The following is a 24,256-nucleotide window of genomic DNA, read 5'->3' on the forward strand; positions in this document are numbered from 1 at the left end:
TTTTATTATGTATCACTGAGCCTTCCTACTAGTACATGAAATGGTTTTTTAGTAGAAGGGTTACTAGAAGAAACTCCACATTGCTGGACACTGAGGCTTAGACTGTGGTAATCATAGAAGAGCAGAAACAAGCAGTGTATTTTGATGGGTTTGCTTCCATTATTTGTGACATCATCATCAGAAGGAAGTTTCCTACTGATTAGTCTATTTCTGAGGTTGGGGGGTTGTCTGAAGGCCAGTATTGGTGGTTGCTGGAATATTTCTTTCAGAGTTCCATCCTCTGTTATGATGGGTTGTAAATCTTTGATTATTTTTCCTATTCCTTCTAGTGCTGGGTTGTATGTGGTTACTAAAGGTACACGGTTGTTTTTTTTGTTTTTTCTCTTTGTACTGAAGTAGATATTCCCTTCGGGTTCTCAAGGCTGTGTTTATGCTGTTGTTGATAGTTTTGTCCTTGTAACCTTTCTTATGGAAGGAGTCTGCTGGTGTCCCGAGATGTGCATCTCTGTCTCTTGGGTCAGAACATATTCGGTGGTATCTAATGGCCTGACTGTGTATGATGGCACGTTTTGTGTGTTGGGGGGTGGAAGCTGGAACTGTGCAGGTAGTTGCAGCTGTCAGTGGGTTTCCTGTATATTGAGGTGTGAAGCGCATCATCCCTGATGTATACTGTGGTGTCTAGGAAGTGTGTGTTTGAGTATTCCATTTTTAGTTTGATTGATGGATGAAAAGTGTTGATCAATGAGTAAAATTGTTTTAGGTATTCTTCACCTTCTGTCCATATGATGAAAATATCAATATAGCGATAGTATCTGTATGGTTTTTGTTCCATGCTGTTCAGGAATTTTTCCTCCAGGTCAGCCTTAAATAAATTGGCATGTTGGGGTGCCATTTTACTGCCCATCGCAGTACCCATACATTGAAGATAGATGTCTTTATTGAAGGCAAAGTAGTTGTGTGTAAGTATGAATTCAATGAGCTGTGTAACATCCTCAGCCGTGTATTTATGGTTTGGTGAGGATGATAAGGATCTGTGACATGCAGCTAATCTATCCTTTGTGAGGGATATTACTATACAGGGATACTACATACATAGTCACTAGAAGTGTATTAGATGGCAATTGCTGTAGCTACACCAAGAGCAGACTTTTTGGATACAACCTAAACATAAAAGCAACTCAACAGCTATACATCCTACTATCGGTGACCTGGAATCTAATCTGGAATCCCAAGGTATCCCTTGTGTAAGTGCTGACCTGACTGAAAATGTGGATATAACAGAGGAACTTAGAATCATCAACTTGTCAAATCATAAACTTTCTGAACCAGAATTAACCATCCTCTCCAAAGGCCTTACATTCTGCCCAACCACCAAATTGGATCATTTACAATTGTCAGATATGGAGGAATTCTTCAGGAGACTAAGGCTCAAAGAATATTTCCACAGCAATGAAAGGAATCCCAGGACAATGGAGTGCTACACAAAGAAAAAGAACAGCTGCTTCACACCTCCACAAGGACGCAACCCCCAAACTGGACACCTATATTGACAGTTTCAGATTGCTACTTCCGTGATATCCACCCAGCAAAAGAAAATTCTGTACAATCTTTCACCACTAGAACGAAGGGCTACACACGATTTGCGCAATAATCAGGCCAGCACCATCAAACCAGCGGATAAAGGGGGAGCAGTTGTGATGAATATAAACAAATACAAGAAGGCCAGAGGCAGCTGGAAAATACCATCTACTATAAGAAACTGGATTATGATCCGACCCAGGACTTTGGAAAGCAATTAAAAGGTCTCATTAAAACACTTCCCGCTCACCTACATTCAGAACTTATAAATGCGATTCCGGATCATCCAGAAATCGGGGACTTCTACATGCTGCCCAAAATCACAAGCCAGGAAATCCAGTTAGTCAAGAATACTGCTAGCTTCCTGCAAGACACAACTGACTTTCTAAACAAGATCAACAACATACAGCAACTAGAAAAGCTACAATTTCTGGGGAAATTGTGTGACATGTTCTTGCCTCCACCAGTAGTCTACAACTGGAGTGAGTGGAGTAACTGTGTGGAGTGGCTTGTCACTCTGCTGCCTGATCACACACCTGGGTTGCTATGGCAACTCACTCTACAGCAGTGTTTCTCAACTCCAGTCCTCATGGACCCCCAACAGGTCATGTTTTCAGGATTTCCCTCAGATGAAACAGCTGTGGTAATTACTAAGGCAGTGAAACTGATCAAATCACCTGTGCAAAATAATGGAAATCTTGAAAACATGACCTGTTGGGGGTCCATGAGGACTGGAGTTGAGAAACACTGCTCTACAGCAAGGGCAGAGAAGAGCGGTTAAAAACAAACTGCTCCAACTTGCTCATTTCACTGGCGGTTGCCATCTTCAAACGATTGTAGTGTAAAAATTATAAATCTTACAGCGAAGAGCTTTATATTGTGAGAATCACAATACCCAGACCTACATTTTGATGCAAAGTATGTCTCTGAAATATTAAAAATGAAGTCACAGTCGCAGTTTAGAAATTGCCTCTCAAATTTGAGGTGGGTAGAGTGCAGTTTCAATAAATGTCAATGGGAGGCGTGAGTTGTAAACAAATGGTCATATTGTGAAAACTATCAGGACTATGGCTTAGCCGTGGACATTTTTAGTTGCAGCAGGGATAGCTGAATGTTTTGATATAAGATTTGTGTAGGTGGGCTTGAAAATGAGGGAGTGATGGCAGTTTAGAAATCATGTCCTGATTTTTCAGTTCACACTCTAGCTTTTGTCAGCTCCCACTCTAGTTTTGAACATTCCGCCATTCATTCCTATGGGACAAATTTCACCACAAAAATGCCGATATTTTGTGAACCATTCGGCAAAATATTCCACAAAGTAATAGCACACCAATCGGGAACAATCCGCACGTTTCGGTATATTACTGTCTATGTAGTGTAAAAACTGTGGGAGGAGTTAGGGTGGTAAATTTGGCTATAATAAGAATATATATGTGAGATAACACTAAGTGGTCTTGCCACGCAAGAACACTTAATTACCATCTAATACACTTCTAGTGACTATGGATGTAGTATCCCTGTATAGTAATATCCCTCACAAGGATGGATTAGCTGCATGTCACAGATCCTTATCATCCTCACCAAACCATAAATACAGGGCTGAGGATGTTACACAGCTCATTGAAGTCATACTTACACACAACTACTTTGCCTTCAATATAGACATCTATCTTCAATGCATGGGTACTGCGATGGGAAGTAAAATGGCACCCCAATATGCCTATTTATGGCTGACCTGGAGGAAAAATTCCTGAACAGCATGGAACCAAAACTATACAGATACTATCGCTATATTGATGATATTTTCATCATATGGACAGAAGGTGAAGAATACCTAAAACAATTTTACTCCCTGATCAACACTTTTCATCCATCAATCAAACTAAAAATGGAATACTCAAACACACACGTCAACTTCCTAGACACCACAGTATACATCAGGGATGATATGCGTCACACCTCAATATGCAGGAAACCCATTGACAGACGCAACTACCTCCACAGTTCTAGCTTCCACCCCCAACACACGAAACGTGCCATCATACACAGTCAGGCCATTAGATACCACCGAATATGTTCTGACCCAAGAGACAGAGATACACATCTTGGGACACTAGCAGACTCCTTCCATAAGAAAGGTTACAAGGACAAAACTATTAACACCAGCATAAACACAGCCTTGAGAACCCGAAGGGAATATCTACTTCAGTACAAAGAGAAAAAAAACAAACAACTGTGTACCTTTAGTAACCACATACAACCCAGCACTAGAAGGAGTAAGAAAAATAATCAAAGATTTACAACCCATCATAACAGAGGATGGAACTCTGAAAGAAATATTCCAGCAACCACCAATACTGGTCTTCAGACAACCCCCCAACCTCAGAAATAAACTAATCAGTAGGAAACTTCCTTCTGATGATGATGTCACAAATAATGGAAGCAAACCCATCAAAATACACTGCTTGTTTCTGCTCTTCTATGATTACCACAGTCTAAGCCTCAGTGTCCAGCAATGTGGAGTTTCTGCTAGTAACCCTTCTACTAAAAAACCATTTCATGTACTAGTAGGAAGCCCCCGTACCGCCTCCTCATGCTGCTGCCAGGTCCAGAGTCTCTCATGGGTCCCTGTACGGCCTCCCATTGCTGCTGTCTCCATCGCCACACTCTGCCATGTGCCACTTTCAGGTCTCCTCACACACTGCTGGTGTGTTCCATTTTTTGTCATAGGGTGCTGGCAGATTACGGGCCTCCCATTGCTGCTGCCAGGCCCGTAATCTGCCATGGGCCCCTGTACCGCCTCCTCATGCTGCTGCCAGGTCCAGAGTCTCTCATGGGTCCCTGTAAGGCCTCCCATTGCTGCTGTCTCCATCGCCACACTCTGCCATGTGCCACTTTCAGGTCTCCTCACACACTGCTGGTGTGTTCCATTTTTTGTCATAGGGTGCTGGCAGATTACGGGCCTCCCATTGCTGCTGCCAGGCCCGTAATCTGCCGTGGGCCCCTGTATCGCCTCTTCATGCTGCTGCCAGGTCCAGAGTGTCTTCTTTCTGATGATGATGTCACAAATAATGGAAGCAAACACTGCAATAAAATGCGCTGCAAACTGTGCAACCAAATCAATCCGTCAAAAAGTGGCAGACACTCGAAAGGGATCTTTGATATCTCTGGATCGTACAGCTGCACCTCCAGTAATGTTGTGTACCTTATACAGTGCAGAAAATGTAACAAAGGATCCTATGCTGGCAAAACAGGACAGAAGTTACAAACAAGGATGAATTTGCACAGACATACCATCAAGGAACATAAAGAAGATGACTTTTGCACACCTGTGGGACACCATTTCACACAACCAGACCACACAATGGGAGACCTCAATATTTTAGTTCTTAAAGGAAATTTCAAATCCATCCAGGAAAGAAAAACGTTTGAACTAAGAATGATAATTCTATTGGACACAAGAGATAACGGCCTGAATTTGGATATGGGATTCCTCACTCATCCAACAGTTTTATTACCTCAAGCATCACTGCCTCGGTGACTTTGCTGTGTCTTATCCATTTGTTTTTTTTTCTCCTTCCAACTCCAAAACATCTCTTCTAACCCTTTGTGATCCGTGCTGCTTAGACCTGAAGAAAGGGACACTCCTCAAAAGCTTGTCCTTAAAATTGTTTGTTAGTGCAAATAAAAAAAGTATCTCGGACAGTACTCAATTGTTTCTGTTGCAAATGCACTAATACGGCTACAATCAACTCATAGAAGAGCAGAAACTATAGGGTTCAGCTGAAGAGGCAGCTAGGTACCTGTACAAGATGAGTGTCCATATGAAAGGAGAATCTATCATTGGTAAGTTGTGTCCTTTTTATAAGTTTTACTACAGGATTTAAATCATCTTCACAATGATAGCCCATACTTATGGGTTGTTACTCCTACCTTTTTTATAAACTGGAAACTATGAAAATGTTAAAGGAGACATGTCCAGGGGTCATGAAGATTGAGACAGCTGCCCTCATTCTGAAAATATAGGTTGTCTGGCTGTCATACCCATCCAATAGCTTTTGGATGGATTTTTTTTTCAAAGTTTCTCTCTACACTTACCTAATTGGTGTTCTGTCTCTTCTAGAAAAGGAAGTAGCTGACCCTTCAGCTAGGCTGTCCTATTTTTGCTTGCTATCATTTACTTGGAAGGCACTTTAAAATGATTTAAAGGCAAACTTTATTAAAATAAATAAATAAATAAACATGCCATAATTACCTGCTCTGTTATGGTTTTGCGCAGAGCTCCCGATCCTGCATGTGCATCTGACCCATTCCCCCTGCTGAGTGCCCCCATAGCAAGCCACTTGCTATGGGGGCATGTGCGTGTGCTCACTCCCAAGCTGGCTCTGTGTGTCAATTGATAAACAGAGTGTGGCTTGGTCCGGATCCTTCCTCACTGGCTGTGAATGACAGCACTGGGAGGCAATGCTTACCACTGGTTTCTCTAAGCCAAAGAGGAGAGAGAGCCTTGGATCTCATGCATATCGCTGAATCTAGATTAGGCTCGGGTAAGTATTTAGGAGTGAAGATGGGTGAAAGTCTGTTTGTAATATTCGTGACATCAAATGGTGAGGAAATGAGAATAATATGCACTAAGCAGATAGCGCTATATAAAACGCATGTAGATGATGAGATCATCTAGGTATGAGCATCTGGACCCAGGTGTTCTGATTATGGCAACATCTATCGCAGCATTTCAACAGGGTTTCCAAATGGCAGAGTTATGATTGAAGACCACCAGAGGGAGCCAGCAACCAGGATCTCTTCAGACCAGGTATCCCAAGGCGTATAGTATGTTCACCGACCACCAGAGGGAGAAAGAGCTCAGGAGAATATCCAATAATTTCCTTAGGGAAAACTGGCTCAAGCAAAAAAGAGCCAGAGGACAAAAATATCTAAGTGCAGCATTACTTTATTCAAAAATTGCAGAAAAATGATAAAATATAACTCACATGATATGCAAAAAGGCCCATTGGCCAGACAGAAGAGGTCCACGTGGATAGAAAGTCACTGAGGGCAGCTTTCTGACATGTTTCGTGCCAAGCACGTTCTCAAAGAAAGCTGGCCCCCTCAGTGACTGAACAAGCATATATATAGTAACACATTCAATTGTAATCGGCGTTCCCGCCGTTCGCGCATGCGCAGTTCGCGCTTGCCGGTTCACGCATGTGTAGTTCGCGCCCGCGGCGGCCATTTTGTTGAAGCTCAATGCATATTGAGGCTTCTATTTGCAGACATGGGAAGTGATCAGCCAGAGTGTATGGATAGTCACTCTACTTTCACTTCTCTCCCATGCTGAAAGCACAATATTACAATGCTAATATCCTCTATCAGTGTGCATATTTAGTAACAGAAGGCAATGTATACGTCCTAAAAATTTATAATTGGGGAAATATGAACTTATAACAGGGATCTTGCTCAAAATAATCGCCTGTTTGTTTAGTAAGAGGATCTATTATTTTCGCAGTCCTGTGGAACTACAGGTGCCAGCGTTTTCTTCCCAAACGTGTATATACCCCTACAAATAGTCAATATTACACACCACAACAATGTAAAACTTGTTAAAAAAACATACAAAATTTATAATACTAGTTAAAAATGTGGACCGAAGATTATATTTGATAAAACACATATATGATATGAGCATAAAATAATTAAATTATAATCATAAACTATAAAATTCAATCTATAAGATTAATAATAATTTCGTAAGAATAAATTGTGTGCTCCAACCTGAATGAACCTGATGGAATAGTGTACATAAAAATAGTGATAAAAGGTATCAAATAGCAAAGAGGACCTGTCATGACTTGGTCCTGGCCGTACTCGCGTTTCGTTACTATTCAATAATGGATATGTGATATAATAATTAGCCCCCAGTGTTCACCCCTAGAGGTCAAATTAAGTGTCGCACTCCATTATTACTTGTTTTGTATCTTTTAGAAAGGCCGGTGTGTTAGCTACCAGTGGCTGCAGGAAAAAAATCAATGTATTGTCCTATTCGTGAGGTCAATGAGCCTATGCCACTTATTATTGGTCTACCTGGAGGTTTGGCTGGGTTCTTGTGTATCTTTGGTAAACTGTAAAAAAATGGTAGCCTCGGTGCTATAGGGCACAGGTAATCCTTCTCCTTTTTATTCAAAATTCCCGTTTCATAACCTCTTTTTAAAAGACTTTTGAGCTCCTTTTTATAGGGTATGAGGGGGTTACCTTGTAATATTTTGTAAGTAGTATCATCATTCAGGATATCATATGCCTGCGTGAGATAATCTTTTTTATCCAAAATAACCACTCCTCCACCCTTGTCTGCTGATCGAATCACTAGATCTTTCTCCTTTAGTAAATTCTCTCTCATTTTTTCAGTTTCTTTAAGGCCTTTCAAATTCCAAATCTTTATTTTTAAATTATCTAGGTCTTTGAGGACCATGCTTTTAAAGATGTTGATATGAGAGTGTGCTTGAGGGTTGAAAAGAGAAGCATTTTTCAGGTGAGATGTTTTAATACTCCCCTGAGTTTGAGTTATGCTTTGTCGTGTCAAAGGTGTATTGAGAAAATGCCTTTTGATGGCTAGACGTCTAGTAAATTTGTGAATGTCAATGAAGGTGTTAAATTTATTAAGATTAGTAGTAGGTGCAAACTTTAGACCTTTGTTTAGTAGAGTCAACTCTTTATTAGTTAACTCTTTATTACTTAGGTTAAAAATACCTTCCTTGGTTACATCCTTTTGTTTCTTGTCTATGCAGCCTCTTTCCTCCTCTCCTTCCTCTGTTCTTATATTTCTTTTTTGTGTTTGGCCTTGTCCTAAAAAATGGTGGTCACCCTGTTGTGCCTGATGGGTTCTAGGTTGATACTCCTCATTTGGGTGTCCCATATGGTGATAATTGTGGTTGGGATATGGTAAATCATCATATTGATTACCGTAGTTGTTTGGCATATGTTGGGTGGGATAACCTCTGCTAGAGTAATTTTGGTATGATTGTTTATACCCTGATGGGGATTGTTGATATGAGTAGTTATTATAGTAGTGGGTTTGGTTCTCATAGTTATTTCGATGTTTGTTATTGTGCCCATTATTGTAAGGTTTCCTTTGGTTTTGATTGTAAGGACTATAATTTCTATTGTTTTGAGATGATTTATTGGTATCTCTAGGGTGTGTTCTCATATCTCGGTAGCCTATAGTGGGGCTAGTGGTGTAAATCTATTTCTAGTAGAAATATTGGGTGTGTAGTTGTTGGTAAAAGATTGTTGATAGTTTTGTCTAGGAGTATGTGGGGGTTTAGGGAAGTTTCTCTTCCCTTGATTATCCTTACGGATCTGATTGCCCCCTTCATGTGTTAAATTTGTGGGTTCTTGTGGGTCACTGGAAAAATCGTACCTCGCTGTTTCCCATTTGAAAACTACCTTTTCTTTATAATCGTTAAGGTCTCGTAAATATTTCTTTCTCTTTTTGATTTTTTGTTCTTTCTCAGTTTTTTCTAATAATGATCGCAATTTATCAGATTCCGTTTTGTACTCATTACTACCCTTATATTGCATCAGTTTGTCTTTTGTTTTATTTATTTCTTTATCTAGGTATTCCAATTCAACATAGAGCCACAATATACAGTTTTAATACACATTTTATTATGTCACGTTATGTATTGCCAATTTTTACAACACATCCTGAACAGTAACAATGGAGTGCGACACTTAATTTGACCTCTAGGGGTGAACACTGGGGGCTAATTATTATATCACATATCCATTATTGAATAGTAACGAAACGCGAGTACGGCCAGGACCAAGTCATGACAGGTCCTCTTTGCTATTTGATACCTTTTATCACTATTTTTATGTACACTATTCCATCAGGTTCATTCAGGTTGGAGCACACAATTTATTCTTACGAAATTATTATTAATCTTATAGATTGAATTTTATAGTTTATGATTATAATTTAATTATTTTATGCTCATATCATATATGTGTTTTATCAAATATAATCTTCGGTCCACATTTTTAACTAGTATTATAAATTTTGTATGTTTTTTTATCAAGTTTTACATTGTTGTGGTGTGTAATATTGACTATTTGTAGGGGTATATACACGTTTGGGAAGAAAACGCTGGCACCTGTAGTTCCACAGGACTGCGAAAATAATAGATCCTCTTACTAAACAAACAAGCGATTATTTTGAGCAAGATACCTGTTATAAGTTCATATTTCCCCAATTATAAATTTTTAGGACGTATACATTGCCTTCTGTTACTAAATATGCACACTGATAGAGGATATTAGCATTGTAATATTGTGCTTTCAGCATGGGAGAGAAGTGAAAGTAGAGTGACTATCCATACACTCTGGCTGATCACTTCCCATGTCTGCAAATAGAAGCCTCAATATGCATTGAGCTTCAACAAAATGGCCGCCGCGGGCGCGAACTGCGCATGCGTGAACCGGCAAGCGCGAACTGCGCATGCGCGAACGGCGGGAACGCCGATTACAATTGAATGTGTTACTATATATATGCTTGTTCAGTCACTGAGGGGGCCAGCTTTCTTTGAGAACGTGCTTGGCACGAAACATGTCAGAAAGCTGCCCTCAGTGACTTTCTATCCACGTGGACCTCTTCTGTCTGGCCAATGGGCCTTTTTGCATATCATGTGAGTTATATTTTATCATTTTTCTGCAATTTTTGAATAAAGTAATGCTGCACTTAGATATTTTTGTCCTCTGGCTCTTTTTTGCTTGAGCCAATTTTCCCTAAGGAAATTATTGGATATTCTCCTGAGCTCTTTCTCCCTCTGGTGGTCGGTGAACATACTATACTCCTTGGGATACCTGGTCTGAAGAGATCCTGGTTGCTGGCTCCCTCTGGTGGTCTTCAATCATAACTCTGCCATTTGGAAACCCTGTTGAAATGCTGCGATAGATGTTGCCATAATCAGAACACCTGGGTCCAGATGCTCATACCTAGATGATCTCATCATCTACATGCGTTTTATATAGCGCTATCTGGTTAGTGCATATTATTCTCATTTCCTCACCATTTGATGTCACGAATATTTTGATGTTTGCTACGAACAGACTGTCACCTATCTTCACGTTTCAATTTTGGAAATCCATTCATGAACTTATCCATGCTCGGCAATTCATAGCTATGTGTGTTATGCACCATTTTGCACACATATAAGTATATATGTCAAATTCGAAGTAACATACATGTGTTTGGTATTTTGTTTGCTTTATATCATATAGGAGCGCTGCATGCTTGTTTTATATATTGATGTTATCCCAAGAGGTTTTTTGAGGTTTTACCCTTTTATGCTAAGCTGCTCCACTATACAGATCTAGCGCTCGTTTCTCTTAGATATTTGTTTAAGTATTTAGGAGTGGTTGAATGCAGAAGATTTTCATTACCATAATGCATAGAATGCAGTAAGGTAAAAAAAATCTTCTGCCTTTAGAACCACTTTAAGAAGGGATTTCAGGAATAACCGTAAAAGGAACATGGCATCTGGATATTCGATTTCCTCTTCTGGCTTCTGTTTGATAAAATAAGTGTGCTTTATGCACCTGTTCAATATTCCTTGACTCTGCATCCTGCTTAAATAAGTTTATTGCAAAGGGCAATTGCCTTTTTTGTTGATAACCAGCAGGACATGGGTATTTCAGCATCAAAGCAGTCTGGTGACATTTGTTTTTTCTATAGTAGCTGCTCCTGGCTACCACTTCCACCACCCTAAATAACATTTATTGGGAGAAAAGTTGGAGTAGCAGTATGATTTTCACTGTTATCCACTTTCAAAACCATGCAGGTCACCGATTGGTATGAGGGTCATTATTTAAGCTTTGATTTAGCTTTTTCTCATCCTTTATTGCAGGAAGCTAAAGGAATTCAAAAGAAATCCTAACTTAAATACAAATTACCTGTGTTGTCCAAACTATGCAGTCATTATTACACAGTTAGTTAGCCAGGACACCATCATTCTACAGTCAGCTCAAAAGTACTTTGAACCTGACTACAAAATAAAAGAAAAAGATGGACCTATTTGCTATGTGAACCAGCAGCCTACACCTTACATTTTGATGTTTTAAACCAGGGGTCTCAAAACTTTCTAAACATAGGGCCAGTGCACTGTCCATCTGACTTTCGGGGGGGGGGGGGGGGGAGGGCTGTGGCCATTGGGAGTAGAAATTGTCCCGACATCAGTGGGAGTAAACAACGCATCTTTGGTATTAGGGGAAGGAAAAGCGCCTGTTCATTGGTGTAAGTGGGAGGAATAGTGCCCAATTGTTGGTGTCAGCGGGAGGAATAGTGCCCAGTTGTGTCAGTGGGAGGAATAGTGCCCCATCATTGGTGTCAGTTGGAGGAATAGTGTCCTATTGGTGTCATTGGGGAGAAATCGTGCCCCTTGGTTGGTATCGGTGGCAGAAATAGTGCCCCATCATTGGTGTCAGTGGGAGGAATAGTGTCCTATTGTTGGTGTCAGTGGGAGGGAAATTGTGCCCCATCAATGGTGTCTGTGGGAGGGAAATAGTGCTGCATCAATGGTGTCAGTGGGAGGGACATAGTTCCCCATCAATGGTGTCAGTGGGAGGGAAATAGTGCCCCATCAATGGTGTCAGTGGGAGGGAAATAGTGCCTCATCCATGGTGTCAGTGTGAGGAATAGTGCCCTACTGTTGGTGTCATTGGGGGGAAATAGTGCCCCATCATTGGTGTTTGTGGCAGAAATTGTGCCCTATCAGTGGTGCAGTGGGAGGAATAGTGCCTCATTGTTGACATCAGTAGCAGTAATTATGCCTCATTGTTTGTGGGAAGAAAGGAATAGTACCTTGTATCAGTGGGATTAAAAGTGCCCTGAGGGACGGATAAAGGCAAGCAAAGTGCCACATCCGTCCCCTGGGCCACAGTTTGGAGACCACTGTTTTAAACCAAAGATATATTCTGGAACAATCATAGCAAAGTACATATACTGAATTGATTTCTACAGGTGCCTCCTGTCACACCTTACATTTTTTTATACTGAGAGCTTGATTTTAAAGAATATGCAAACCCAGCATTTCATAATTCTGATATTTGCCTGCTGTACCATGTACTTATATGAAAAAGTATCCTGGTAATTTTGTATTGCTTCCTTTGTATGGAATTACTGGTGTTCCTGCCAGTCCCTCTGCTTTCCTGCTAAAACCGACCACACTAAGCAGGAGAACACACTGGTCAGTTCTCTAGCTGTGCTGGGAACTTGGCTTGCTCTCCTCAAATGATCTAACCTGTGTTGACATGCCTTTCATTGGAAAGATTAGTGTTCTGCTGTTTATCCTCCCTGAGCTTCTTATGCAGCTGAGAAGAGAGGGAATGTGATCACTTACAAAATGAAAAAAAAAAGTGCACAAATGTTTAGCCTTTCATTTCTACTTTAAACTGCATGGGTTGTTTTACAATGTGAAGGTTTATAATCACTTTAAACCTCAATGGAAGGGGGGTTTACAAAGAATTAGATGACAAAATGTATAATTTTAGAGAGGGATGGAGATAAACCGTGTAAAATATCAATATAGGTGTCCAGTTTGGGGTTGAGTCCTCGTGGAGGTGTGAAGCAGCTGTTCTTTTTGTTTGTGTTGCATTCCATTGTCCTAGGATTCCTTTCATTATTGTGGAAATATTCTTTGAGCCTTAGTCTCCTTTGCTTTTGCTCCATCTTATCTCTAGTCTATCCTAGTTTTATAAGTGTGTGTGTGTGTGTGTGTTTCCTACCCTCAGATTTTCTTTTAACATTCTTCTAAAATTTTGTGAAGTAGTACTGTTTGTACCTTGAAGAAGGGGACATACCCCGAAAGCTTGTCCTGAAAATTGTATGTTAGTGCATATAAAAAAAAGTATAACGGACAGTACTCAATTGTTTCTGTCGCAAGTGTACAAATATGGCTACAATCACTTCAAGCAAAATTTAGAGTAAAGTTATACCTTTTATTGGCTGGGGACAGCAGACTTTAAAATTAGCTCCTGTATTTTCTTGGGTGATAGTTAAAGTGCAAAACTGTATTATGAAATTACACTGAAGTTATTTAGATTTATGTCCACTTAATTCTTCTGCGGAACCTGTGCTGTGATAAGATGGTACAAGGCAGAGCTCTATATGTGATACTTCATTTTGAACTAAACTGCAATTAAAAAAAAAAAGATTACACTTGGAACTTTTTATTGTGCTACAATTTTGTATGCAAGGAATATGAAACCATTTGTTTCCTGACGGGATAAATTATTTATCCACTTCACAAATGATACATTACATTTATGCTTCTATTTACTTAATTGTGACACAAATTACTAAGATGAAAATGAACTTGGCATGAATTGAAGTGTTCTGTGTGCACTTCAAAGATAAATTTTAAAATGAACATTTTTGGAATTTGACATGAATACTGAGACTTTCCCACTTTAGTAAACCAAGTTCTTTAAAACTACATCATGCATGCATTTGGGATAATGGAGCTTATAGAAAAAATCGTTTTGCACCACTCGGTACTGTATACTGCACAATCTTGTTTTTGTTTTTTTTTTATATACCAGAAGGTGGTGCTGCTTTCTCATATTTGTTTTTGAGAATGAGAAATAAATATAAAATTAAACCTCTACTGAGATCATACTGAGTATGTCATTGCTGGGCTCTTTCCTTGGGAATTTAAATTCCCTTGCCATATTATGTTGCTTCACTGACTTTTTTTTTCCTTACCCTAACCTTTATACTGTATGTAATACAAAAATGGCATTACATTTACATGTGGAAAGGGAACATAGTAAGATGAGCTCCATTTCTTCTTGTTAGGCATTTGTAAAATGTACTCTGTGGAAGATAAAACTCATCATGTGCACTTTATGCCCAGACATAAGGAAACAAGCCTTTAAAGATCTGTTCGCTTTTTTTTTTTATTTAATCTTTATTCGTTTTATTATACAAAATCCACTTTATATCAAACATCATAAAACACAAATTCCACATAAATCTATCTATTCCCTTCGGGAGTTCTACCCCCCTTCTCTTCAAATTTACCCCTTTTCCTCTTATTCTTTTCTTTTACTTCTTGTTCCTCCAATACTCTTTCCATCTACCTTCTCACCCCTCTTCTCCTTTTCTTTCTTTTACCCTTCTGCATACTCCTGTTTCCTTTCCATTTTGTCTTTTCTTGTTCTTTACACTCTGACCACTTCTAAGTCTTTTTGATTTTTTTAAAGTCATACCATCTACCTCAAGATTTTTTTTTACATTTTGCAATTTTATCCTCATCAATATGGTACAATTCTTCCATTATTTATATATATATATATATATATATATATATATATATATATATATTATATTCAACTCTGTTTATCCAATCTTTTATTTTTGGTGGCTCTAATGCTTGCCAAAATTTGGGAATGAGACCTTTGGCAGCGTTTATTAAATGCAATAGTATCATTCTTATATTGTTTCACTGAAGTCTCCGATTTGTGGAATAAACAAACCCACGGATCTATTGGTATACTAATCCCCAGTATCTCCTGTATGTATTGAATTATTGCCCGCCAAAATTCCTGTATTTTAGGTCAATCCCACCAAATATGTGCCATTGTTCCTTTAATCCCACACATCCTCCTACACAAAGATGAGACCTCTGGTCTTTGTGTGTCACATTAGGTGTAATATACCCTCTTACTATTTATTTATAATTAATTTAGACTATATTCATATTCACCGCTCTATGTGTTAGTTTAAACATTTTATTTTTTTGTTGCTTGTTTAATTTTGTTCCGAGGTCCTTTTTCCACTTATCCAAGATCGATTGGGACTCCGATCCAGCTAATTCAGTAAGGATCTTGTAAATCCTAGAGGTGACATGTTTTTGAACTAAACATTTATTCTAAAGGATGCATGTCTTCCTCTGTCCTTGGTGGCTGCGGGAGTGTTGCAACAAAATGTCTTAACTGGTAGTACCGCCATTCATCCAATATAAAAAATACTTCCTTTTTATTTTTTAATCTTGAAAATAACATAATTCCCCCTTATCTACAATATCTTTTAAATGTGCATTTCTATCCATTTTCCTGAAATGTTATCATTACCGGATGGGAAAATTTTTGTTCCCACCAACGGTATTAACAGTGAGTTCTTCCAATCCATTTGCTTATACATTACATTCCAAATCCTCAATACATTCTGTGTCAAAGTGCTTGCATTTTTATCCAGTGTACGAAACCTATGGTGTAACCAAATAATTCTATCTAGTTGTGACTTAAGTGTACTCTCCATTTTAACCCAACTTCTTCCTCGTGAATTATGTATCCAATCTGCTATTTGTGACATTAACACTGAGGTATAATGTCACTTAACCTCCCTAGTGGTTTTCCCGAGTCTGGCTCGGGGTTAAATGTAGCTGTCAAGCTGCAGCCTCGGGGTCACCGCAAAATACATACCTGGTCCTGCGATCCATGTCCCGAGTCCTGCAGCCACCTTGAGCCATCCCCCCTGACCATCCCCTGTCTCCTTCCCGGCTATCTCACGCTGATCTGTGTGATCAGCATGAGACAGCTGCGCTGTGCCGTCGGGGGGCGTGGCTTGCGGGAGGCAGGAGTTTTAAAAATATACTTGTGTAAAAATAAAGTGTTACTCTAGTGAATACATTGTAGCATTACCTCAGATATATCCATAGTGCAGTTTCTCAGTTTCTGTGACTAAAAACGGTTTTGCACTCATGGCTTCCAAAAAGCGTCTCTCTAGCGCCAAAGTTGTTTATGATGAGCTAGCAAACAGTGACAGTGAGGAGCTACTTGAATTGAGCGATAGTGACTCGTAGAGATTTGTCTTCAGACACTGACAGAGAAGACAGTGCCGAATCTGAGATCGATGTGAATGATCTGCGAACGTGGTGCACTATTGATTGAAGTACACCAGCGCCGCCAAGATTCCGGTGCACCTGGTATGAAAGTCCACGTTGAAGGTGACAACCCCTTGGCGTACTTAGAATTGTTTCTGACCAATGAGGTTATTGAAATAATCGTGACGGAGACAAACAGGTACGTAGAGCAACAACTAGCTGCTCCATACAGCAGGTTTCCACGAAGCAGAAAGTGGGAACCTGTGACCATAGACATTTGGCTGTTTCTCGGCCTAATTATTCTGCAAGGAGTGGTGGGTAAACCACTGCAGAAGTGGTATTGGACCACCAACAAAATGCTTGCCATGCCGTTCTTTGGCACAGTCATGTCGGAGTACTGCTTTTCACTCATGAAATTTTTGCACTTCGCAAACAGTGATGATTTTGATGAATCGACTTATCCGGCTCCCAAGCTAAAGAAAATTTGGGAAGTCTCCCAAATAATTGTCAGGAATTTCCAGCAGAGCTATGTGCCAGAGAGAGACATCAGTATAGACGAAAGTCTAATGGCCTACAGAGTAAGGCTCAGCTGGGTACAGTACATCGCATCCAAGAGAACATGATTTCTCCCTATGTCTTCCAGGACAGCCATCTGAGACCTAGAGCTCCTCCCTCCGGATCAGGAAACACACCATCCCCATGCCTTTAAAAGGCGGGCCTCCAGGCCTCACATCCAGTTTTTAGTGTTTCCTGAGCCGGAAGGATGCACGCTGTAGGAGCCAAGGTGATCCTCGCACCCTCAGGAAGGCTGGCCTGGAAGGGTGTTGTGTGGTCTGTACCTCCGTCCCCGATGCCTTCCACGTGGTGGGGCTGGCATCTGGTGGTGTCCTTCAGGCCCAGGTGGGTAACCGGCGCTGCCACGAGTCACTGGGGCTTGCCCCGATCGTTTCCTCTCCTCTGACCCGGCATTCAGTTGAATGTGCAGGGGAGAGGCGGGACTTCCGGTTGGGCGTGGCCTTGCGTTCCAGGAACCGGAAGTAGTAGGGCGGATGTGCTCCACAGGCCGGAAGTCCGCCAATGACGTGGGCGCCAGAGATGTGGCTCCGATCTTCAGAGGCGCAGGCACACCAGGGGAATTAAAAGCCGGTGGGTGTGCGGAGCGGCGGCGCTGTCTCCACGCCAGGGGGACAATGGAAGCTGGTCCTTCGTAGGCTGACCCCGGTCCCGGCTCCTCCCAGGTAAGCTTGGGGAGGCTCCCCTTTATGCTATATCCCTGGGCGGAGGTTTTAGGAGGTCCCTTAAGTCCCCAAGGTTGTGGGTGTTGAGGCACACTGCAGTTTTTTCCCCATCACTGGGTGCAGTGGGGGTCCTGGGATATTGTTCCTCTCAGGTGCCTAGTTTTGTTTTTGTCATTTATTTTTTAGACTAAAACACAGGACAGGACCCCGGTACAGGCCCCAAAGAGGAGATGTGCAGTGTGTGCGGCCAAGTTAGGCGCAGGATATGAGAAGCCTTTTTGCCGCAACTGCATTGATAGTCTTGTTAGAGACGAATCTTTTACGACATGCCATAAAGTTTTGTCCTTTATTAAGGAGGATATGTCAGCAACTTTTCAGGCGTTTCGGTCCCTTCTTGATAGGGTTCAGTCTCCTTTGGAGATAGGTTCGCAGTCTGCGTTGGGGATAGTACCCTCCCGGCAGGTAGTTCCGGAAGAGGAGACAGAGGAAGATGTTCCTCAATCTCGGGCGTCCTCCCAGTTAGGTTCAGGGTCCGAGGATGAGGAAGCCCCCACCTCTTCAGGCTCTAAGTATAGATTGGCCCTAGAGGAGGTGGATGAGCTTTTGAAAGCAATTTATGAGACTCTGGAGATCGAGGAGGAAGAAGTGACCTTGTCGAAGCATGATCTCATGTATCAAGGGCTTCATGCTAAAAAAGCCAGGGTTTTTCCGGTCCATAGTTCCTTGGTTGAGACTATCAGACAGGAGTGGGAAAGCCCGGAGAGGAGGCCCTTCTTTTCCGGTGACCTAAAGAGGAGATTCCCCTTTGATGAGGATCCCTCGCAACCCTGGAATAAGGTTCCAAAGTTGGACGCCCCTTTGTCCAGGATTTCAAAAAGGACGGATCTGGCCTTTGAGGACATGGGGGCTTTAAAGGACCCTATGGACAAAAGGGGGGAAGTTTTGTTGCGAAGAGCCTGGGAATCCTCTTCGGTCAGTTTGAAGCCAGCTCTGTCGGCGACTTGCGTGGCCAGAAATTTGGAGTGCTGGTTAGCCCAACTACAGAATCACCTAGCGGCAGGAACCTCGAGGCAGCAGATTCTAAAGTCGCTACCGTTGCTTCTGAAAGCAGCAAGGTTTTTGGCGGACGCCTCAGCAGAAGCAGTCAAGCTCGCGGCCAGGTCTTCAGCCCTGGTTAACTCCGCTAGGTGAGCTTTGTGGTTAAAGACCTGGGCAGGGGATTCAGCGTCTAAGTTACGTTTATGCGCATTGCCATTTTTGGGGGATAACCTTTTTGGCCCAGGCCTGGAGGAGGCTCTTGAGCGTACGGCAGATAGGAAAAAGGCCTTCCCAGAGAGTAGAAAAAAGGTCTTTCCTAGGAAAACCTTTCGGCCTAGAACCCAAGTGCTTCCGCATAGAGAAGTTCAGCCAAAAAAGCATTGGACAGGGCATAATAACAGATGCCGGGGAGGGATATTATTCAATCCTCCTCAGGGATCCTCCAAGCCCCAATGACTTGGATGGCCTGGTAGGGGGAAGGTTGGGGTCCTTTCTCCCTCAGTGGGCTTCTATATCCCCGAGCCCCTTCATTTGGAGCCTGATTCAGGGAGGCTACAGGATAGAGTTCGAGGACTGCCCTCCAAGCAGGTTCTTGGTTACCGATCTTCCCAGGGACCGCAGGAAGTCTCAGGCGTTATGCGGTCTTATAGGGGAATTGGTGGACCAGAGAGTTCTGGTGCAGGTGCCTCAGAACGGGCGGGGTTCAGGGTGTTACTCACACGTCTATGTGGTGGGAAAGCCTTCAGGAAAATTCAGGTTAATCCTGAATCTACGCTCCCTAAATCAGGCCCTAAAATACAAACACTTCAGAATGGAATCAATTTATTCTGTAAAGAATATCCTGTTCCGGGGGTGCTTCATGGCCACAGTGGACTTGAGAGATGCTTACTTTCACATTCCCATCCATCAGACAAGTCAGAAGTTCCTGAGGTTGGCCATAAGGATAGGGTCACAGACTTTCCATTGGCAGTTTCGGGCCTTGCCCTTCGGTCTAGCATCGGCTCCCAGGATCTTTACAAAGGTTTTAGCAGAAGCTCTGGTTCCCCTGAGGCTGAGATTAATCTTGGTGGTTCCTTACCTGGATGACTTGCTTTTGGTGGCCGGGTCTCGGCAACAGTTGCTTGAGCACCTGGGAGTAGCCCAGAATCTCCTGCAGGGTCTGGGCTGGCTCATCAACAGGGAAAAGTCATCTCTTATACCCGCACAGAGGGTGGTTTACCTAGGGTACGAGATCTCTTCTGTAGAGGGAAAAAATTTTTCTGCCACGAGAAAAGATCGAGAAGATGAATCGGGTGTTGTTAGGGTTGCAGTGCAACCTGCCTGTTTCGGTGAGGGAAGTCGCAGGGGCAGTGGGTCTTATGACATCCTGTTTTCCGGCGGTTCCATGGGCGAGATTTCACCAAAGACCGCTCCAGGCCTTCTTGTTAAAGGAATGGGACGGAAATGTCACAGATCTGGAGCGGCTGGTCCGGCTTCCGTCCAGAGTCAAGAGATCTCTGTGGTGGTGGCGAAAGGAGAGAAACTTGACCAGGGGTCTGGATTGGAGGCCATTGGATCCACTCATTGTAACCACAGACGCCAGCAGTTTTGGTTGGGGAGCTCATCTACAAGGGAGAACGGCCCAGGGGAGGTGGTCCCGGGAGGACTCCTTAAAGCCCTCAAATCAACGGGAGCTGTTGGCAGTTTGGAAAGCCTTGGAGGTTTTTCAGGCAGGCTTGAAAGGCCTTCATGTGCAGGTTCGTTCAGACAACATGGCAACAGTAGCTTATGTGAACAATCAGGGGAGGACAAGGAGTCCTTCGCTGCAGAGGATCGCAGGCGATATTCTGACCTGGGCAGAACAGAATCTGCGATCAATTTCGGCAGTACACTTAAAAGGTGCTCAGAATTTGCTTGCGGATTTCCTGAGCCGACGGCCACTCTCCCACGACGATTGGTCACTCAACCAAGAGGTATTTCAGGAGTTGGTGTCCAGGTGGGGGAAACCGGAGGTGGATCTTTTTGCGTCACGGGAGAACAGGAGGGTCGACCAGTTCTTTTCCCTAAACTCGCGAGAGCAGAGCTTGGGGATAGACGCTCTGTCGAAAGCTTGGGATTTCAAGCTGGCCTATGCGTTCCCTCCAATCAGGCTGATTCCGGCGGTCCTGCAAAAATTTTTAGGGGAAAGGTCGGATCTACTCTTGATCGCACCTTTTTGGCCGAGAAGGCCATGGTTTTCCCTGCTGAACAGGCTGGCTTCAGCTTGCCCGTATCCCTTGCCGGAAAGGGCAGATCTGATTGCGCAGGGTCCGCTTTTGCATCCGCGAGTCAAGACGTTACGGTTGACGGCCTGGTTCTTGAGGAACAGATCCTCAGAGCCAGGGGGTTCTCTGATCAGGTAGTAAAGACTTTGGTGAGCTGTCGCAAGCCGGTAACCAGAGCCATTTATTCAAAGGTCTGGAAAAGATTTTCCTCGTGGTGTTCGGACCGACCAGGGCCCCTGGACATTCTGATGGTTTTGGATTTTTTTCAGGAGGGGGCCGATAGGGGACTCTCGATCAGCACCTTGAAAGTACAGGCTTCTGCTTTGAGTATTTTTTTGCAGTGCTCTTTGCAACAAAATCCCTTCGTAGTTGATTTTTTCAGATCTCTCTCCAGGGCTAGGCCTGCTAAGGTGGGAGGTTGTCCGAGTTGGGATCTGTCCCTGGTCCTAAGGGCTTTGGTCCGAGAACCTTTTGAGCCTTTAGAGGAGTCAGCTTTCAAGTTTTTAACCTTAAAAATAGTTTTTTTGGTAGCAATCACATCGGCCCATAGGGTGAGTGAGCTAAAAGCGCTTTCTTAAGGACAGGGTTGTGCTTAGGACTGATCCGGGATTCCTTCCTAAAGTATCCTCCTCTTTTCACAGGTCGCAGGAGATTGTTCTGCCGACCTTTTGTTCCTCTGAAGGTAAAGAGGAAGAAAGGCTAGGTTTGCTGGATGTAAAGAGGAGTCTTATAATTTATTTAGACAGGTCCAGGGAATTTAGGAAGTTGGATTCCCTTTTTGTTTTCAGGGCAGAGAAGGGGGTTGGCAGCATCTAAAGCCATGATAGGCAGGTGGATTAGGCTGGCAATTGGGGAATCTTACAAGGTCTTGGGGATTCCGCCTCCTTTTGTTAAAGCCCACTCAACTAGATCCTTGGCAGCGTCCTGGGCGGAGAGAGCCGGGGCTTCGCTGGAGGAAATCTGTAAGGCAGCCACTTGGTCGAGGTTTTCTACCTTCGTGAAGCATTATCGCTTGGATATCCTGTCAGATAAGGAACAGGTGTTCGGACGCAAGGTCCTCCAGGCGGTGGTCCCACCCTAAGGGGGTAAGTTCTCGTTTATCGTCTCAGATGGCTGTCCTGGAAGACGTAGGGAGAAAACCAGAGTTAGACTTACCGGTAACTCCTTTTCTACGAGTCTTCCAGGACAGCCGGTAATTCCCACCCTTCTAATGTACAACCGAGAGAGTTAAGGTTGACTGCATGGAAATGTATTTACCTATATTTGTGTCTTTTAGTGGCTTCCGCTAGTTCTCTTTTAATAACTGGATGTGAGGCCCGCCTTTTAAAGGCATGGGGGATGGTGTGTTTCCTGATCCGGAGGGAGGAGCTCTAGGTCTCAGATGGCTGTCCTGGAAGACTCATAGAAAAGGAGTTACCGGTAAGTCTAACTCTGGTTTTCATGTCAAATCCTACCTGCTGTGCGAATCCTCTACTGGCTACATCTGGAACACAATTATTTACACTGGCAAAAGGAACAAAATTTGATCCCAAGCACAGCAAATATGGAATGGCAACATCATCCGTCCTGTCACTAATTGAGCCTCTGCTAAACCAAGGCTACTGTGTAACAACGGACAATTTCTACACCTCTCCAGAACTTTACAAAGTTTTTCTGCAGCACAAAATGGATGCCTATGGAACCATTAGGGCTAACCGGTGCAACCTGCCATCAATGTTTGGAAAAACCAAACTGAAGCCTTGAGAAATAGTTGCCTGGCAGAAAGGCAAAATGATGGCACTGAGATGGCGGGAGAAGAAGGATGTGTGCCTAATGAGTACCATTCACAATGCCTCCACAGTGATGGTACAAGCAAAAGGTGGGAAAAACATTTAGAAGCCACAGGTAGTTATTGACTATAACATCTCCATGGGAGATGTCGACAGAGCTGACCAAGCTATGATTTTCTATCCGGCGATAAGCAGCAGACGAAATATTACAAAAAGATTTTCTGGCATCTTCTGGAACAGTGCTTGTGGAATGCCTACATTCTGTTCCGCAAAAACAGTGACAAGCCTGTGCTTCATGCGGATTTTATCTGAAAAGTTGCAGAATCCATCTTCCTCAAACACCAAACGCCATCAATGTCTGTGGGTAGATCCGGACGACGTGCTGTGGGAGTTGTCAACCCAGAACGCCTGACTGGACGTCACTTTATGAACCACATCCCACCAACCCAAAAAAAGGCAGCACCTACACGGATGTGCGTGGTATGTTGAGAGATGAGAATGGAAAAAAATAAAAAAAACAACATATTTCCATTGAAAACAATGTACCGCTTTGAGCACAGAAATACTGACTTAATATACCACTAGGGAGGTTAAAATCCGGCATGTTTAATCCCCCTTTCTTTTTGTTATTGCACAAGAATTCAAATTTAACTTTTTTTTATTAGCCCATATATACTTAAGTATCTTTTTTTTTTAAGGGTTGCAAAAAAACCCTGGTAACTCTATCGATTCTAGAGATATTACAAATAACAGTGGTGAGAGTGATCTTCCCTGTCTTGTTCCATTATACATTCTAAAAAACTTTGACAGTGACCCATTGACCTTCACCGCTGCTAAACTAATTTCATCTTGTGAACTTAAATTATTTGGCTTCATCTAATCTAGGTAGGCCAGCCTCGCTTAAATATGTCTGCCTTTTTCCCTTTCTTTCTCCATCTGTTTCTTTCTGGTTCCTAAGTTTTGCTGCTCCATATTAGACTACTGTAATATTTTTTAAATGTATTGGCAATATCAGTGGTTCAATGTACCATTTCTCCTGTTTCATCTTAAATTTTTTCTATAAAATTTCTGATTTCTTTTACCTTAACTTTGTCGTTAGATATTTTCCAAGTCTTTTCCCCCACTGCTATCTTTCCTTTAAGACCCTATTAAAGATTCTCTTTGTTTCTTGTTCCATTAGATCCTTTAACTCTTCTCTTTTTAAAATGATCTGTTGTATATCTGTATCTATTTTCTTTTTATGCGATTGTTCCAACTTGTATAATTCCTCCGTTAACCTTATTTTCTTCCCACGTGCTTTCTTTTTTTCTGCCCCTATCGAAATCTGGATTCCCCTAATATATGCCTTATGTGCTTCCCATACTGTAGCAACCGCCATGGTCTTGTTAAACCTAAAATATAAAATTTCAAACAATCGGTAAAACCCTAAAATTTCTTATCGTGCAATAACATAAATCCCCTAGACGCACAAAAACTCACACTTTCCCCCCAGAAAGTCCAAAGTCAAAAAA

General features: G+C 42.3%; 1 protein-coding gene across 1 annotated transcript; it reads left to right on the forward strand.

Moving 5' to 3' along the window:
* Nucleotides 1–19,544: 19,544 nt before the first annotated feature.
* Nucleotides 19,545–22,057, forward strand: LOC149459867 (uncharacterized). Its single transcript, XM_089680588.1, has 4 exons — nt 19,545–19,994; nt 20,470–21,110; nt 21,618–21,658; nt 21,765–22,057. The coding sequence occupies exons 1-4, from the start codon at nt 19,545–19,547 to the stop codon at nt 22,055–22,057; spliced, it is 1,425 nt and encodes a 474-aa protein (XP_089536714.1).
* The last annotated feature ends 2,199 nt before the right edge of the window (nt 22,058–24,256 follow it).

Source organism: Staurois parvus, unplaced genomic scaffold (assembly GCF_062004578.1).
Source record: "Staurois parvus isolate SC_StPar_1 unplaced genomic scaffold, SC_StPar_1.0 ptg000244l, whole genome shotgun sequence".
NCBI lineage: Eukaryota > Metazoa > Chordata > Amphibia > Anura > Ranidae > Staurois > Staurois parvus.